The sequence below is a fragment of the Gilbertella persicaria genome (genome assembly GCF_025201335.1).
Source record: "Gilbertella persicaria strain CBS 190.32 chromosome Unknown B0P05scaffold_3, whole genome shotgun sequence".
NCBI lineage: Eukaryota > Fungi > Mucoromycota > Mucoromycetes > Mucorales > Choanephoraceae > Gilbertella > Gilbertella persicaria.
Genome location: NW_026251964.1, coordinates 587,892 through 604,489, shown reverse-complemented (window position 1 = coordinate 604,489; position 16,598 = coordinate 587,892). Strand labels below are relative to the sequence as shown.

Below are 16,598 nucleotides of genomic sequence, written 5' to 3'. Positions count from 1 at the left end.
CTCTTTAAAACAAATTCTCTCTCTCCCTCTCTCTCTCTCTCTCTCTCTCTCTCTCTCTCTCTCTCTCTCTCTCTCTCTCTTTCTTTCTTTCTTTTTCTCAACATATTAAGGAATGACAGCAGAACACTGTGTTGATTATTTATCATACCAATGGAGCTGTGATGACCTGATTCTTACTTGGCGTCAAATGAACAAATATCATGTATCAAAAGATGAAAATTTTGAACGTAACAAATCAATCAGACTTCAAAATGCTTTATGGAGATCAATGGCTAAATCGTGTGTTAAAAATCTTGGCAAATACAATCAGCTCATTGATCCCTCCACAGTGTGTTGGTAAGTACTGATGGCAATGTTTGAATATTTACTGAATAATTAATAGGCAGAAGGAATCTGATATCACATGTAAATATGAATAAGATGATTAAGAAAGAAAGAAAACTAACATATGTTTTTCTTCTGTAGGGCTCTATGGACCAATGTACACAAATAGTTGTAATGAAATGGAGAAATTGCATTACTATTCTAGTGCTCTCCAAGGACTTAAGCCTGTTTTGAAGAAACATTGCAACGTAACTCAAATAGTACCGAATTGTTCCGATCCAATTCTTTCTTATTTTGACTCATTTGTGTTGAATGATATTCATACGCCTATGTTATACTCAAGCCGTAGCAGCAGATTTAGTAGTTTCAGCAGTATCGCAAGCAGCAGCAGCAACAGTAGTGTCAACCTCAACCATAAAAGTTCGGTCGGAGTTCATTTCAATCCTGAGATCATTGAGATTGAATATCAGCCTGAATACCCTGTATCATCTTCTCCACATCTACAAGACAAATTAAGGTTCATGGAAGATGACGAGGAAGATGACACAATTGACCTATTTTGGACTTTCCTTGTACAAACAGCCTTATCTATCAAATCTTCTGCCAGTGTGCGACTGAAATTCCTTGCTCGGTTTATATTCTACCACAATCACAAAAGAAAAAGTCAACTACATTACCACCCCCATTTGCATCTCATTGTCCTACTTGCCTCCATGTTCAAATCTGTTGTTTCTCTGACAACCACATGGTTACTCTATCAAAGTCTACTACCCATCTCTTGGATCTTAAAAAAGTCCATCTCATCTCCTGCTGGTCAACAACAAAAAAGAGCATCTTTCAGTCTGTAAATAATCCACTATCTTGTAAATTACCAAATAAAGAATAATTCAGGGAAAAAATACTATTTTTCATTTTCGTTATCTGTGACTATTTAATCGGAACAGAGAAAAAAGTTTATATGAATATAGGTGATTTTCGGGTGCATTTTACCCTTTCTACTCGAATCCGATTATTCCTATTCTAATGTTTATTTAATTGACCCGTCTTATTATCGTCTTTTTTTTTTTCTTTTTTTTTTCTCTTTTGCTTTAAACATGGCATTCTATTTGAACTTGAGCCAACAACTTCAACAGTTGAATAACAATTCAACCACCAACGCTATGATACTGGATTATCTTTTTTACCAGTCTATTCAGTCAAGACTACAGAAAGCACTTACATTTGACGACGAAACAGAGTATACCAAAGATAAAAATGTCATTGAATCTGTCATTGAAGGTAAATCTCGAAATAATTTAAACTATTGAATTCATAATTCATATAGGCATCCTTTCCTCCAACAAAAAGAACAAGAATAAGAAAATGAGTGCCAAATTTGAACAAAGACTAAATCTCTGCCAGCTCACCAATCTTACAATGGGTCGCACACATCATATTACGTTCTCTGCTCCAGTTAGACGCCATAAGCGTGATGATGAAGTAGCTGGACATAATGAACAGCTCTTCTCCAAACCATTTTCTCCAGCTTTTTGCCGCCGTCATCGTCGTCCAAATTGCAGCCAATCCCCTTGTCTTTTGGCAAAAACGGGAGGACCGGGCCTAGCTGAAGCTATTCCTGCTTTCCTTAAAACAAGCGCTAATATGTTGCGCTCCGTACTTGATAATAACCATGGTGATATTAAACCATTAACTGTTGCAGGTCAACAAGTGATGGGTGGTGGCATGCCTCCTCGTTGGTATGATCTATTCCTCGACTTATTGACCCAAGCTGCTATTCAAAGTTATATGTGCGATGGTCGAACTGGTCTCGAGACTATCTATGAAATTTTTTCTTATGGCTATGTTGAAGATGAAGATGAAGAAGACTATATTGATGAAGAAGAAGACGAAGAGGAATGCCATGAAGAAGAGGAAGAAGAAGATCAAGATAATATTTGGAATGTAAAAGCTGCAGATCATCATTTACTTTTCCCAAAGACAAGAACAATGTACTTATTCAAATTGCAAGTACGCCAACGTGAGAAGGAGGTAACAAGACTTGCAACAATTATCACAAGATATGTACTAAATTTTTTCCCTTTCTAGTTTATTCAAATTAAACCAGGATATACTTTAGAGAAACATTTTCAAGAATTAGAAAAGCAGTATCCACTCATCTACTTTGAAAGAAACATGTGCGATTTTATTCAAATGATTTTGGAGGATATGGATATACCAGCATTAGATAAGGTACGCCCTTTTTTCACATGCAAAATATAAAAAGATATTAATACATGATATTTCTAGTGTGACACTATGCCAGATATCTGCAGCCCTATCAAATCACCCGAGGATTTACCTGAGCCACACTTTATATACAAATATCCTGAAGACGGATCATTACTCATGCCCGAGATGCATGATGAAGATGATACAGTTATACCCATGCTGAATGATAGCAGAAAACGTTCAACGTACGAAGCAGGCTTATTGGAAGAAACCCACTGTAAGCAAGTTCGTCACTAATAATTAAATCATATTTTCAACGTGTACTTATATATTCCATTCCCCCTCCCCCTTCTCCTTTTTTTTTCTGTAAATTAATACAATACGGTGTCTCCCGTTAATAAATATGCCTGAAATCTTTATCCAGTTTACCGTTTCCTACTTTTTTCCGGTTTGCTATCAAAACACAATATTCTTTTTCTGGAAACAGAGAAAAAGATTATTCGGGAAAAAAATCAGATATCTCATGCATAAAAACAGTAATTATCCTTATTTTTGCATTTCCAAATACTTTATCGATATGTCTAATGACATCGTATTCATTGACGAAAGCATTTTATATTTGCTTTTGGGGGAGCATGCCATTATATCCTGTTCAAGAAAAATGTAGTGTTGCTTTTGTGTTTCCAATATTTTGTTATTAATAAGCAAAACAAAAAAAAAAAAAAAAGCTCTTTCTCTCGGAAATGGTAGAACAATAAGGAAAAGAAGCCTTCATGAATGAAATATAATTTCATTCGACCAGCTTATTTTATAAATACACACTTTTGTATGCCCATGAGGTATGCAAAGAGTAATGCTTTGATTTGATAAGGAATTTCGTTGTGACATCTAAAGCACGCTATGTAAGTTAATCCAGTCTTAACATTCATTGAAGTTGAAGAAGTCAAGTAAGTCTGTACAGTTCCAGTTTTATTTTTATTTTTCTTTGTGCATATAAAGATGAGAAGAGTTACTTCTACATATTTGAATGCATCGAATATTCATGGGTAGTGTTCAATCGTACGTATGAAACCTTAGGAGTTGGTTGGGACCAAAATAAAAATGAGTAAGGAGGCAAAAACAAAAGTTTATAGCCACGCTTCCCGACAAAATTTTTGATAAAGGTTGAATGATGGATACGACAATCATTTAACACAAGACAATAACCTTTTATTTCATGTTAATCAAGAATATTCAACACACGTTTAATGAACTTTACAACTTGAGAAATGCCTCCCCTTTTCTAAATGACTGCTTGTCTGTATTTCCTCCCAAAATCCCTTGACTTAGTTTTTGGACATCTGAATTGGTACGCACCTCAACCTTGGAGATGTCAATTAAACCAAAAGGACTGATATAGCCAATCATACTGATATTTGCTCCCTTAACTGTTTGCAAACTTGTGTATCTTTCTTGATATTACCTACTTTATCAAGTATTCTTTTTGTTGCTCTGGCTTGCTTTTCAATTTCATTTGAGTGAACTTTACAGAGTTGAGATCTGTCAATTTCCATATGCTCAACTACTTCTAAAGCCATTTTTTTTTAAAAAGAATATCAGGTTTTGAAAGTTTGTCAAAGATAATGAATCAAGACAAAAATGTCTACTCATATACATATTAATACATTCACGAATTCAATTTTGAAATGCTCTTTCCGGAGTTTTGTCTACACTGGGTATGAAGTCTGTCTAAATTTATTTTCTTTTCAGTCCAGATTAAAAAGGTGTATTATTGATATCAATGATAATCTTACCATCCGTAATTTTCCTAAATTCAGGAAAGAATTTTAAGGCTTCAGGCTTGTTATCGAAGCAGGTCAAGAAGAACTATTTAATAGTATTACAGCTAAATAAATGAATCTTGACAAAGTTTGATGGTTACTGAAAATTGCTTTTATGCACAAATTTCTTTACATCAGGAGAAATTCTTTCTTGGGATTGTTTAAAGTTTTTATCTAAATGAACAAGGTTCAGCCTATAATTTCATTTAATGCTTACAGCGAGTAAAAAGACTTGTAAAGATAGTCTTCATAAAAGTATGTATGGCCAAATGACTTGAAACCTAATGGTCATTATATACAATAGTTTTTTTGCTTTGGATTCTATTGTATAAATTCTTCTATACGTTACTGGTATATTAATCAAACCTCGTTCCGTAACCAAGGCAAATTCTATCAATTCATGCATTAAAGTAAAGCTGGAACTTCGATAAAGGAAACAAAAAAAGGAATACCATCTCGCAATTACTTGGAAGAGTATGAAAAATTTTATGCGGCTAAGGTGGATCGAACACCTGACCTTTAGATCTTCAGTCTAACGCTCTCCCAGCTGAGCTATACCCGCTTATATATTTTGACAGGTTTGTTGGTGAGTGTCAAAATGTTGAAATTTTTATTTTCCAAGTCAGCAGGAAGCAATATAATTGGTACGCCTTTTAAAATGAAAACTCACAATCACTCTCAGAAGATCATTAAATCACATGAAGCAATCAATCTCAAAATGGAATCAAGACGAATCTTAATTGTTATTCCTTTAAGCGAAATATTATCATCCCAGAAAACATAATCTGATCATCATCAAAAGAAAACAAAATCGAATCATCATCATCATCATAAAAAAATACAAAAAAAAGAAGAAAGGTTATTTTTCTGACTATTTAATTGAAGAAGAAATCTGGAAAATCTTGGGAAGATTGGATTTATCTGTCTGTCAATTGAAGTATACAAGAAAAAGGAAAGAAACAAATAAGAAAGAAGAAAGCTACTATACAATATTGTTAATTGGGGTCTGTCCTTGGTAAAAACTCCTGTCTTAGTAACTGGTTGCTCTGGGAAAGAACATACTTGGTAGTTATCTGAAGAAGGATGCTTTTGGGAACATTTATTAACATTATCATGTACCTTAGTTATTTTTATCTTATATTCTATTTGTTTTGTTGTCAATTGTATTTTGAATTATTTGTACTGGATTTGTAAGTGAAAATCCTTTGATGAGATCATGACTGTTTACATTCTGTAAATAGGCTTTTCTGTTGATCCGCATTTGATCCGACAACATCAAGACTCATACTCGCAAACAATAAAGAACACCTTCAAAACATCGACTGAATTATCATTATACCTTGACAATTTTGTCATGTGTGCATGTTTGTTTTGACTCGCTTTTTTATTCTCTTTCGCGGTTTTTCTAGTAATTTTATTATGTTAACAAAACTTCAAATTGAAATGGTGCATGTCTCTGATGTTCCTTAAAGTACATACAAAATTTGGTGTGATTTGGTCTAGGTCTGATTGTACAATGGTGTTCCAAAGGTTTCAGCCAATGGTTCTGTCTTCTGTTAGACCCAATCAGATTCGAGTCAAAACCACTGATCGGTGTGTCAATTTATGGTCTGGGTCTCAATTGTTGTACTTTTTGGTTCCTTATTTGTCCTACTTCTTCCGTATTTTGCTTCATGATATTTTGCTGTGATTTAATTGTGTATTTATTTTATTTTTTTTTGTTTATTATATTTGACAGTTCATCTCAGTTTGAATCTGTTGAATTTTATAATTTAATTGTATTAATTGTTCTCCTGTTTGACATTTCAAACATGATTGTTTTTTGGGCAAGTTTGATCTGTTCTAGATTAATGACAAGCAATTGTCTTTGTAGAAATTTATTCTAAAGAAAGTATAAAAGCTTAAAGAACTTTAGAAGGAATAAAAGATATCAAGAAATTAATCTTTAATAATCGAAACTTTTTTTATAAATTTTCTTTTACATATATCTTCATTGTCTTTTGAAGGAACTGTGCCTAAGGTTATAATCTCTCTATTTGTGTCTATCTCTCTCTATAATTACAATAGTCTTTACAGTCTTCTGTTGTTAATTATTGGTTTATCTCTTATGTTTGTTAGTCTCGTCATTCAAGGTAAACACAAAGGGAAAAAGAGAGGGTTGTCATGTTAATGTCATGCTCAATAATATTGAAGACAGAAAGAGAAGGAAGATGGCCGGCCCGGACAGGAAATCAGATTTGATTTAAACATGAAATTAATTCCATTTGAATAAAGACACCTTTTTTCCACTTCCTAAATACTTCCTATTTAGTAACGGTCCTTTATTATATATCCTCCAAAGTCTTAACCAGAGTTACTACCTATACTCCTGTTAAACGACATTAATTTCATAACTAAATTAAAAAATAAAAGTAAAATTCCGTGACTATCAACTTGTGCTATAATAGGTTCTTCTTGGTAGTTCAATTCTTTCTTAGTTTAGAGACTCTGCAATTCGGCCAAGTTGAAACTATTCTTGTATAGTGTGAATTTGTTTTTATTTACAATGAATAGGAGAGAGTGAGGATGTTTTTGTGGTATTATATATATATATATATCTATGATAGTTCTTTTCGTTTCATATCCGGCTGGCCTTGTTCTTCTTCACAAGAATGATGTCTCTTTTTGGTATCGACACTACATCCATCCAATTTCGTTTGAAGTTCATCCAACCGTCTCTGTAAATCTTCTTTTTCTTGTTTCATTTGAAGGTACCGATGTTGCATCTCGGCCATTTCGCGATCATGGTGAAGTTCTCGTGAAGATACGTAGGATAATGCAGTGTTGGTAGTAATTAAACTGTGTTGTTGCTGTTGTTGAGCATACTTGTTGTCTCGAAAGAAAGCATGGTTCAATAACTCAAGTGCAGCTGGACGATGACAAGGATCAAGGCTCATCATACTTGAAATAATATCTTTCAACACGCAGTATTTTTTAACAAAAGTTTCAGGAAAGATATGCTTTTTAAGACGGTCAAGAGTGATAGCACGTTCCATAGCAGATGAAAATGGATAATAGAGTTCGAACAAGATGATGCCTAGAGAGTAAATATCTGCTTTTTCATCATAGGGTTCGTTATAAGATGCAAGTTGTTCTGGTGCAGCATACTATGATACAAACGTATTAGAAGAAGACAAAAAAGAAGGCTTACACAATATAGATACTTGCCGTTCGCGTACCTACAGCACCTGTCCTGTTTCTTTGTGACTGAGATGTTTTCCTTTTCGGCGGTAATGCAGGATAAAGAGATAGAATACTATCTGACGTACTGCTGCTGTTCTCTTTATGATTGCTTGAAGGAGAGGAAGAAGCAGCAAGTAATTCAATGGCACTTTGCGTTGAATGTTGACTTTCAAATGTCGACGCAAGATAATCGTAATACATATCGTCGTCTTCTTCAACACCTTCTGCTTCCTCTTCCTGTTCGTTTTGAATGACACTGGCAGCTAAACCAAAATCACCAATCTTGGGAATCAATGCTTCAGATGATCCATCACGTCTCGAAAGAAATATATTGCTTGGTTTTAAGTCACGATGAATAAGGCCCTGTTGGTGAATATAAGCAGCACCTTGTAAGATCTGACAGAACAAATCTTTGTTTTGTTGCTCGTCAAAGTATTCTTTAGGATTCTGATTTCTAATTTTGATGTATTCATGCAAAGTACCTAGAACGAGTTACACAAAACGAAATACCAAAAAGGACTTACTTGGACAGAGTTGCATCTGAATAAACAGGATAAAGCCACCCTCTTTTTTCGTTTTATGCTGGTTGGACGACGTTATGGTCGAATTTGAGCGAGTAGGGTGAATGTAAATCTTTGGTTTTTCGCTATTTTCTTCTTGTTCTTCATCTCCTTCTCCTTCTTCATTTCCAAATTGAATAAATGACATTTCTTCTGCTGTAGTAGGTTTGTTATTATTCAAAGAATCAAAAGATGAACTTGGTTCATCAAACGTAGGATCTTGACCATTGAAAACACTTGAGTTATCCTCTTGATCTGTAAAAGACACGCTTGCTCTTGAATACGAGTTCGTCGAGACCCAATCTTCATTGTCATCATCTTCTTGATCATCGTCGTCATCAATTGCATATTCCAGCCATGACGAATAATATCGCACCACGTTATGATGTTCAAGTCGGGCTAGATTCTTGATTTCTCTAAAAATCTTTTCATAACCTTCTTCAGCTTGATCCATCAATCGAATCTTCTTGATTGCATACTCTATATCGTCCAATTTATTGCGAGCACACCAAGCACTGGCAAACCCGCCTCGACCTAAAATTTTGACTTGAACAAAATCATTCTTGTAACGTGAGTTTTGAATACTGAGTGTATACTGAAGCTTTGGTTCTCGAGAAAGTGATTCAATACGCTCCTTCAAGATGTCTTGTTGTTCCAGCGATGTCAACAGACGAGGTTGTTTACCCATATTCAGTTCTTGTTGACGAACTGTTTGTGCAGCTGTATAAAACAAATGTTCAAATGCCTTATGGTATGTGGATCGAACACTAGCTACTTCATCAATAAATTCAGAATCAATAAAGCCCATGCTATTGAGTGTTTGGCAGATCATGAAAAATATTTTGCGCCTGGACTCGGGAGAGTCACCATAGGTCTGACATAAGGATTCAATCAGGGACACCAAAAGTAGTTTTGTCTGGTGCCTTTTATTTGCTGACTCGTTCTTGGTCTCTTGAGGGTCGTTGGATGATGCAATAGCTAGTGTATTCTTTTGGTGTCGAATAGGGTGCCTAGGATGAGAAAGGAAGCTATCTCTCCCTCCTCCTCCTTCTTCTTCAACGTATGTCATGGTATAAAAATGATCCACTAAGTTGTATTAGCTCTTGCTTTACTGCTTTATGATTACTACCTTGGTCTTTCATATCATGAGTATCGGAATATTCCTTATTAGACGAGCTAGAAGGTTCAGGACTGTTGGTAGGACGTGTCCAAAACTTTCGAGAGCACTCTGGTGAATCACTATTGAGTGAAGATGAGGAAGACTCAGACTCAAGTACTGTGTCTATTCTTGACTTGAATATTGCTTTCATGTCACACTTTTTTTTTTATTATTTTTATTTTTATGAGTTAACAAAGAGTAAAGTGTGACACATATAAAAAAGAAAGAAAGAGAAAGTGGGAGAAAAAAAAAGAAAAAGAAAAAGGAAGGAAAGCTTTTGATTTTATAGCTGAGTAGAAAAAGATAAGCTAAAACAAAAAAATTGTTTATTCTTCAAGTTTAGAAACACGGTTGTTTTTTCGATGCATTTCATAAGTCTCAATCAAAGCAGGTTCAGGTTGAGATAATAAAGATGCATTGACTTGGGGTACATCAAAAAAGGGAGTATGTAAAGTAGGCGATGTAGGTGAATCACTTTCATGATAATCATAAGTATTTCGCATGATGCTGGCTGTTCTTCTTGGTATGTTGCTATGCTGTGTTAGTGGCGGTATAGGACTCTGTCTAGAGGATATACTGATAGATCGTTTTAGGTTTTCACATATTTGCTGCATGTTCAGATGTTCTGGAGTGCCGTCTTCTACTAATGTCTTTGTTGTTGCAGGTTCAGCAGGCAAAAGTAATTGTTCCAGCAATTCTTCAGGTGCAGGTGCAACACAGACAACAGGAAACACGCCTTTGAGGCCCGTTGTCACATTGAATCCAAGTGCCCATCCATCATCGAAATTCATGGCTACACACACAATATCGCCTACATGTAATCCTAATTCGTCTCCCATTTGTGGAGGATAAGGATGCTTGACTTCAAAAAACTCTTCCAGTAATGGCTGTGTGTCTTGCATAAGAGGTGTTGTGGCAATAGGTGGTGGCGGCTGTGGTGACACATGATCTAGAGGTTTCTGTAGGCTGTCATTCATGAAATGCTTAGATGTGGCTCCACTATTATTATTATTCATCATGGTGAATCGACCATAGTTTGGCTGGGTATTTTTTCGATTTCGGTAGCAGAACAGATAGACAATGGCAGCCATAGCACCCACAAACACAAGACAGCCCAAGACAATACCCACAATAGCACCTATCGGTAACTGATGACAACCTTTGATCTCTTGACAGCAGCTGTCTGTGCCATTTGTCCTACAGTATCCACACGCATCCATTTTATTTGAAAATCCACAATTGTCGGGCTCATTAGCTAAGCCAATAATGCAATTATATGTACCATTCAATCCACTCCAATAGATACAAGATGAATTTAGATTCTCAAACTGGCTATCTTGTTCTATTTGATTGGGACACATGTCTATGTTGTTTGTGATGCTTTCAACGCTTGCCATGTAATCAAGGCAAGTTGATTGGCAAAGAGGAGGTGGCGATAGATTGTGTTGATAATTACACGGTAAAGAATAGAGGCTGTCTTGAATAAGAGTAGCACACATGTAGCTGAAAGAATAGCGTGCGTAGGGTATTGTCGTCGGAACGATGGCTCTATTGGTGCATCCCAGAGGTGATAGATAAAGGTTGGCCGAGTTTACGTACTCGGTAAGTGCAGTATCAAATGAAGATATGTCTGTTACGTTGGCTAGAAAAGGGTATCGACTTTCATTGCCTGTAAGACTGATATAGAAGTTTTGAAACGCTGGGCAAGTTGTTGAACCTTTTAGTGAGAAACAAGTCGAGTTAGACTCCTGTGCCCTAGTTGCCATGGCAAACAATATTAAGCCGAGTGTTGAGGTTGCTATAGTTCTCATCTTGATATATAAAGTAGAAAAAAGAGAGATGAAGATGGAGATGGTGTTTTTTTTTTCTCTTTTTGTTTGGCTGAAAATTGACTGATGTCGGCTATTTGATTTCTACAATGTGTTTTTTTTTGATTTTTTTTTTATGTTCCCCTCCTCCCTTAAATAGGAGATAATATCGAGTGTTGAACTTTCTATCAAAAAGGAAGAAAAAGACAGAAAAGAAAAGAAAGGAAAAAAAAAAAAAAAGGCAAAGAAGAGAAAAGAAAGACAGATGCTTATTTTTATCAAAATAATGTATATGTATAAATCAGAAAGTGACAGTGAAATAACCCTTAGCCTATTTATCCAACTCTTTCTCCTTTTCCCTTACTTGCTTGTCTCTCTCTCTCTCTCTCTTTCTCTATGCGTGTCTTTCTTTTTCTCCCTTTTAACACATTGTTTCTATATATCTATTGCTTGTTCTGTCTTGTTTTTACTTTGTTTTATTTATAGGTTAAATAAAATGATGCAATGTTACCATTTTTATCTAATTGAGCCACTCCATCAGCCAAAAATAAATTTTCTTGTGGCGATGTGATTCAGCCCTGAGTTGCGTTTGTATTACTATCATTATTTTTAGCTATATGTTTACTGTTGATTGATCAAAAACAGACGATCCTTTTCTGCTTGTCTCATTTTCATTAATGTAAGAGCTTCATAGTCATTATCAGACATGTTAGAAGAAGAGATATTCTGCTCATATATATATTAGCGATGTATTCCAATCAGATAACCACCGCTTACCTTGAAAGCAGGTATATTCATTGCCTTAAAAAAGGAGGGTTGTGTTCCAACAGAGAACAAAGGCTTATCTGACTTGGATTGAGGACGATTATCAACTGCAAACAAAGCAGCTCTTGCTTGTCTTCTCATTTCTTCTTCTCGTATCATTTTCTCAACCAATGGTGGTGGTTTCTTGGCAGCCCATTCTATTGTCTCAAACTTGGATAATGAAGGATGTGTTTCTTTCTTTGTAATAACTGTATACTATATAAAGTAATTAACACATAAAACCATGCATTCATCTCACTTACAGCATCCACCACTGTCTTGAATACAGCAAGAGCACATCGTTTCTTTTTTTGTGATAATGCCACTGTGTCTACATTCGCCACTGTCCTTAAGAGTTCTTCCACATCCTTTTCTGATAAACGATGTTTACTACTCCATTTAAATTTGAGCGCACAATCTCTTTCTGTCTCAGGTGGTAATTCTGTCAAGTTGGATAAGTGTCCACACCCTATCCTCATGTCAATCTTACCTGGCTCTTTTTCTTTTGGTTCAGTCACCCAATCCTCTTGTCTTCGTTTAGCACCTTCTTCACGTAATCGAGCCAATTCAGCTTCATATTGTGCTTTGGCTTGTTGCTGCTCTGTTTTGGCGCGTTTGGCTTCATGCTCTCTTCGCTCTAGTTCATCTTGTGCATCTCTTCGCTTTGAGTCCATTTCTTTCTTTTTTTAAGACGCTCTTGTCGAGCACGATGTTTCTGATCATAATCGTTTCTTCTGCTAGTATCAAGCAGAAGATCCTGTGCTTGTGTCAAGGCATGGAAAAGAACAGCTAATTAGGCATGAGTACATCTATATATATATTGCTTTATGCATAACGAATTACCTGCATCAGGACTAGGGTTTTTATCAGGATGTACCTTGAGAGCTTTCTTTCTGTATGCTTTTTTTATATCGTCTGCGGATGCAGTGATCTCTATACCCAAAAGCTCATAGTAATCTGTTTCTGTCTCCATATTTACTAAAGAAAAGAGTCAAAAGTAATCACTGAGTTTCAATCTACTAGTGTGTCTGAGAGGTAGTTCAAATAGTGACTGTGCGATTCGCAAGGGGAAAAATTTTTTTTTATGATAGTCTGCTATAAAAAGCCTCTGTTTCTCTTTCTATTCTTTCTTTTCTCTCTTTTTCTCTTTGATAAATAAATAAGGTAAGTTTACTTGTTCCAACAAGAAAAAAGATAAGAAAAAGTGTCTTTGTTTGTGCAAAAGATGTTTTATGTCAAACAAACTAGAGTTTCTGATTATTGATGTGAACCTTTTCCACTGATGCTATAATCAATACACTTGTTTCTTTTCTTTTATTTCTTTAAAAAAAAAGACTTTTTATTCATTGCTCTCATAGACTGATTTACAATGTTTCCTTAAAGTCTTGTTTATCTTTTTGATTGTTCTATTGTTGTCAATAGGTAAGAAATTTAATGCAAAATAATGAAAAAGGAAAATCAAAAGAGGTTGAAATGATGTTTCGACTATTTATAGTTGGAATTACCGTCTGAAACTTCTGTAGAAATAAAATTGGCTGTTTTTCTGATCTTCCTTTTTATTTTCCTTTTTCTTTATTATCTTGTATATCCTATGTACATGTTTACTTACTATATTCTATAGTTATCAATACTCTATTGACTTGCTTCTTGGCTGTGTTCTCTTGAGATGGTAATTATTTTTTTTTCCTTTTTATTTTTTTTCTTCATGTGTTATGATGATCACCTTTAGATGACGAGTCTGACGAGTCATTCGATGTTGAAAAACCTTTTTTTAATTCCATTCATGCATTTCTGAGACATGAAGAAAAAAAAATACTTGATTGCATTTATTTAAAAAGGTTCAAGACTCACATTTTCTTTAGATTCTCTGTGCTTCTTGAATATTTTCTTTTATATTGAAGAGGCTAACAGGTAAAACATCTCTTTGTGTGACTATCATGGTGGTAAAGAAGATTTTCAATTGATGAACTTTATAAACAAATAGACAAGCATATGTCTGATTTTTATGAAGAGTTTTTCCATTCTGATATCCGAATCTTTTTTACTGTCCATGATAGAATTCTATCTCTATTGTTATGGATTACTTACATGTTACTTTAGATTGAATTCATCTTGAGCAAGCATCCTTTATTTCTAAAAGAAAGGGGTCTGTTTATAAGGTAAACTATCTAGCATGTCCTTTTATCTCCTTTTTTTTTTGTTCTATAATGATGATATCAATTTTCACGACGGTCTTCATAAAAACCTTGATGAAAACGGCTCCTAGCTATATATTCTGATAGAACAAAAGATAATTCTTTTTTCTTTATCCTTTTACTAATATGTATTCATAGGTAATGTATGTCTATATATTATTTTTAAATAAAAGTTTATTTTTCATAACATATATTTCTACTGTCAATGGCATCTAAGCCACCATTTTTCAATTTGACAAAGATTTACTTATACAATCAAAATCCGTACTAGGTAAAACCATGTTTATTACTATCTGATTTCCATTGAGAATGACATCTGGAAATTGATTTCAATTCGTTAAGGTAAAATCCTGTATTAATCATGAGAGAAGGTAGTGTGGGTGGAATGGCCTTTGTCGGCTGCCAGAAGCATCAGCGAAAGAATTCAGCAAACTGACAGTCCTCTTCCTGCCAAACCAACCGTGAAGCCCTATAAGATTAATGAGAGGGCTGAGAGATACCTTGGTTGTATCATTCAGAAGAATCCCTTTTTGCTTCCTACAACAAATCAAAAAAAGAACTTGCAGCAATGAGTATCCATGTTCATAAGGACACTGTGATCTCAGCTATTCACCGAATGGGCTTTCAATCATTTGTGGCAGCAAAGAAGCCTCGCCTCTCTGAACAGGAGAGAAAGAAAAGACTTTGCTGTGCCAGCAGCAAGATCAACTGGACAGATGACCAATGGCGTAATATCATCTGGTCAGAAGAATCAATGTCTTGTCTCTCTAGAAATTCATACAGAGGAGTGCCCCGAGAGATTGGTGAGCGATACGAGGAGGCTCACACTGTCTCAAAATTAAAATGGGGAAGCAATGGTGTTATGGTCTGGGGGTGTTTTTGGCCTAGAAGGTTTCTGGCCATTGACAATTGTTGAAGAGGACTCCTTTAACTAGGATGTATATGTCAATATCTTAGTCCAGACATTCCTTCGTTAATTGTGCTCACTGCAACTCAATACAGGGATTTCATCTTGCAAGAAGATACGGCCAATTGTCGCACGGGCGCCTATGCTCGATAGTGGAAGAACACTCATCATATTAAGTGCTTTGAGTACTGGCCTGCTCAAAGTCCTGATCTGAACTCCATCGAGCATATTTGAAATTGCTCTCCAAAAGCTTATGGACAATAGACGGTCCGAGGTTCACACTATCGAAAAACCTCAAGTCGATACTTTGACAAAAGTGGCTAAGAATATGCTGCACGCTTGGTCAGAAGCAAAAGGTGACCACACCAAGTATGCGTTTCTTCTTTTTTTTTTATTCTACACAATTTATAGTGCTCTTTGTTTATGCTTTAGGAGACTTATTCAAGAATCAAAATCATGCACTTTTCCTGTCTTCAGAAATTTATTTAAAAAGGTACGAAAAGCGAAATCTGTACGTATATATTACAATTTTTATAATTAAAAAAGAAACCAAAATGCGTGTGTATGTATATATATAGATGTGATTTATGAGTAAGTATCGACCAAGGTATCTCTCAACTGATTAACAATAGCTGTAGGTTGAGCATCTTGTAATTTGAAGATAGATTCCATGACACTTAATTCGGTTGAAGTAGTGTCCATACCAGCAAAGGCACACCAGTCGTTAACAACACAACCAGCACCAATCACATCAGAACCACGGTTCACTGTACCAGCAACCAAAGGAATCTGTAAAAGAGAAGATAATTCGTCTTGATCTTGGACAGAAGTACGAGGATGAACAAGACCACCTTGGTTAGACAAGGCACAGAAGGAACCCACAAGCACATTATCGGCAACTGTTTGACGGAACACTTCGACTTGTAATGTATCAGCAATGATTTCTTCTGTTTCACGATCAATGTCGGGATGAACAAGAGCAACGTAGTCGTTGCAGGCAATGACGTTACCCAAAGCAGATAGACGTTCCTCGACACGTTGAACAGCAATGTTTTCAGGAAGTGAATTACGTAAATGTTGGAGTTCTTGGTCCGTTGTGGTGCTAGGAACAAGCAAACCGTTCTTGTTACCAGCAGTCAAACGACCTACAATACGAGTACCTGCAATGGAGGTATGGACAACAGGGATCACATCACCCAATTCACCTTCAAAAACACTACATGTCATATAAGCATATGGATAACATCTCTTTTCTATTCACTTTACCTATAAAAATTTTCAGAGCCACCCAAGGCAACCAAACAATAACTGTTGGTCAAACGGGAAAAGACACCAATCTCGTTACTGTTTTCGAATTGTGCACCTAAAATGTGTTATTTAGTCGACATTGCCCGAGATCGATCGTTCATTTACTTACGAACAGCCATATTTTTTTTCGCTGGAAAAAAGTTTTTCTAAAGAAAAAAAAAAGCGAAAAAATAAATTTTTTGCTTATAAACACCACTTGCGTCTATAGAAGGCGCAGTCGTTCAACCAATCAAATGATGGTATTGTGACTTAGTGCTGCGGTTTAAAAAGAGAAGGTAAAAGA

The 16,598-nt window shown here is 35.5% G+C and overlaps 6 protein-coding genes and 1 non-coding gene across 7 annotated transcripts; 2 read left to right on the top strand and 5 right to left on the bottom strand.

Moving 5' to 3' along the window:
* Positions 1–61: 61 nt before the first annotated feature.
* B0P05DRAFT_524569 (uncharacterized protein) lies at positions 62–1,215 on the top strand. Its single transcript, XM_051576216.1, has 3 exons — positions 62–336; positions 383–405; positions 466–1,215. The coding sequence occupies exons 1-3, from the start codon at positions 113–115 to the stop codon at positions 1,170–1,172; spliced, it is 954 nt and encodes a 317-aa protein (XP_051439163.1). The 5' UTR covers positions 62–112; the 3' UTR covers positions 1,173–1,215.
* An 88-nt stretch (positions 1,216–1,303) lies between these two features.
* On the top strand, positions 1,304–2,955 carry B0P05DRAFT_524563 (uncharacterized protein). Its single transcript, XM_051576215.1, has 4 exons — positions 1,304–1,602; positions 1,649–2,352; positions 2,410–2,553; positions 2,611–2,955. Exons 1-4 carry the CDS (start codon positions 1,419–1,421, stop codon positions 2,827–2,829), a joined length of 1,251 nt encoding a protein of 416 aa, XP_051439162.1. The 5' UTR covers positions 1,304–1,418; the 3' UTR covers positions 2,830–2,955.
* A 1,886-nt stretch (positions 2,956–4,841) lies between these two features.
* On the bottom strand, positions 4,842–4,914 carry B0P05DRAFT_t13. The gene has a single exon. It is a non-coding gene; the product is annotated as a tRNA-Phe (tRNA).
* A 1,907-nt stretch (positions 4,915–6,821) lies between these two features.
* Positions 6,822–9,531, bottom strand: B0P05DRAFT_524556 (kinase-like domain-containing protein). The gene is made up of 3 exons (XM_051576214.1): positions 8,099–9,531; positions 7,560–8,056; positions 6,822–7,498 (listed from the first exon to the last, which is right to left on the bottom strand). Exons 1-3 carry the CDS (start codon positions 9,201–9,203, stop codon positions 6,950–6,952), a joined length of 2,151 nt encoding a protein of 716 aa, XP_051439161.1. The 5' UTR covers positions 9,204–9,531; the 3' UTR covers positions 6,822–6,949.
* A 994-nt stretch (positions 9,532–10,525) lies between these two features.
* Positions 10,526–11,110, bottom strand: B0P05DRAFT_449199 (uncharacterized protein; the record flags this gene model as incomplete). Its single annotated transcript, XM_051573865.1, has 1 exon — positions 10,526–11,110. A coding segment is annotated over one exon (585 nt), but the record flags the coding sequence as incomplete, so codon positions are not given.
* A 443-nt stretch (positions 11,111–11,553) lies between these two features.
* Positions 11,554–12,907, bottom strand: B0P05DRAFT_524551 (uncharacterized protein). Its single transcript, XM_051576213.1, has 4 exons — positions 12,749–12,907; positions 12,599–12,694; positions 12,169–12,542; positions 11,554–12,121 (listed from the first exon to the last, which is right to left on the bottom strand). The coding sequence occupies exons 1-4, from the start codon at positions 12,876–12,878 to the stop codon at positions 11,843–11,845; spliced, it is 879 nt and encodes a 292-aa protein (XP_051439159.1). The 5' UTR covers positions 12,879–12,907; the 3' UTR covers positions 11,554–11,842.
* Positions 12,908–15,440: 2,533 nt separating this feature from the next.
* B0P05DRAFT_524549 (eukaryotic translation initiation factor 6) lies at positions 15,441–16,445 on the bottom strand. Its single transcript, XM_051576212.1, has 3 exons — positions 16,425–16,445; positions 16,274–16,370; positions 15,441–16,223 (listed from the first exon to the last, which is right to left on the bottom strand). Exons 1-3 carry the CDS (start codon positions 16,432–16,434, stop codon positions 15,593–15,595), a joined length of 738 nt encoding a protein of 245 aa, XP_051439158.1. The 5' UTR covers positions 16,435–16,445; the 3' UTR covers positions 15,441–15,592.
* Between the last annotated feature and the right edge of the window lie 153 nt (positions 16,446–16,598).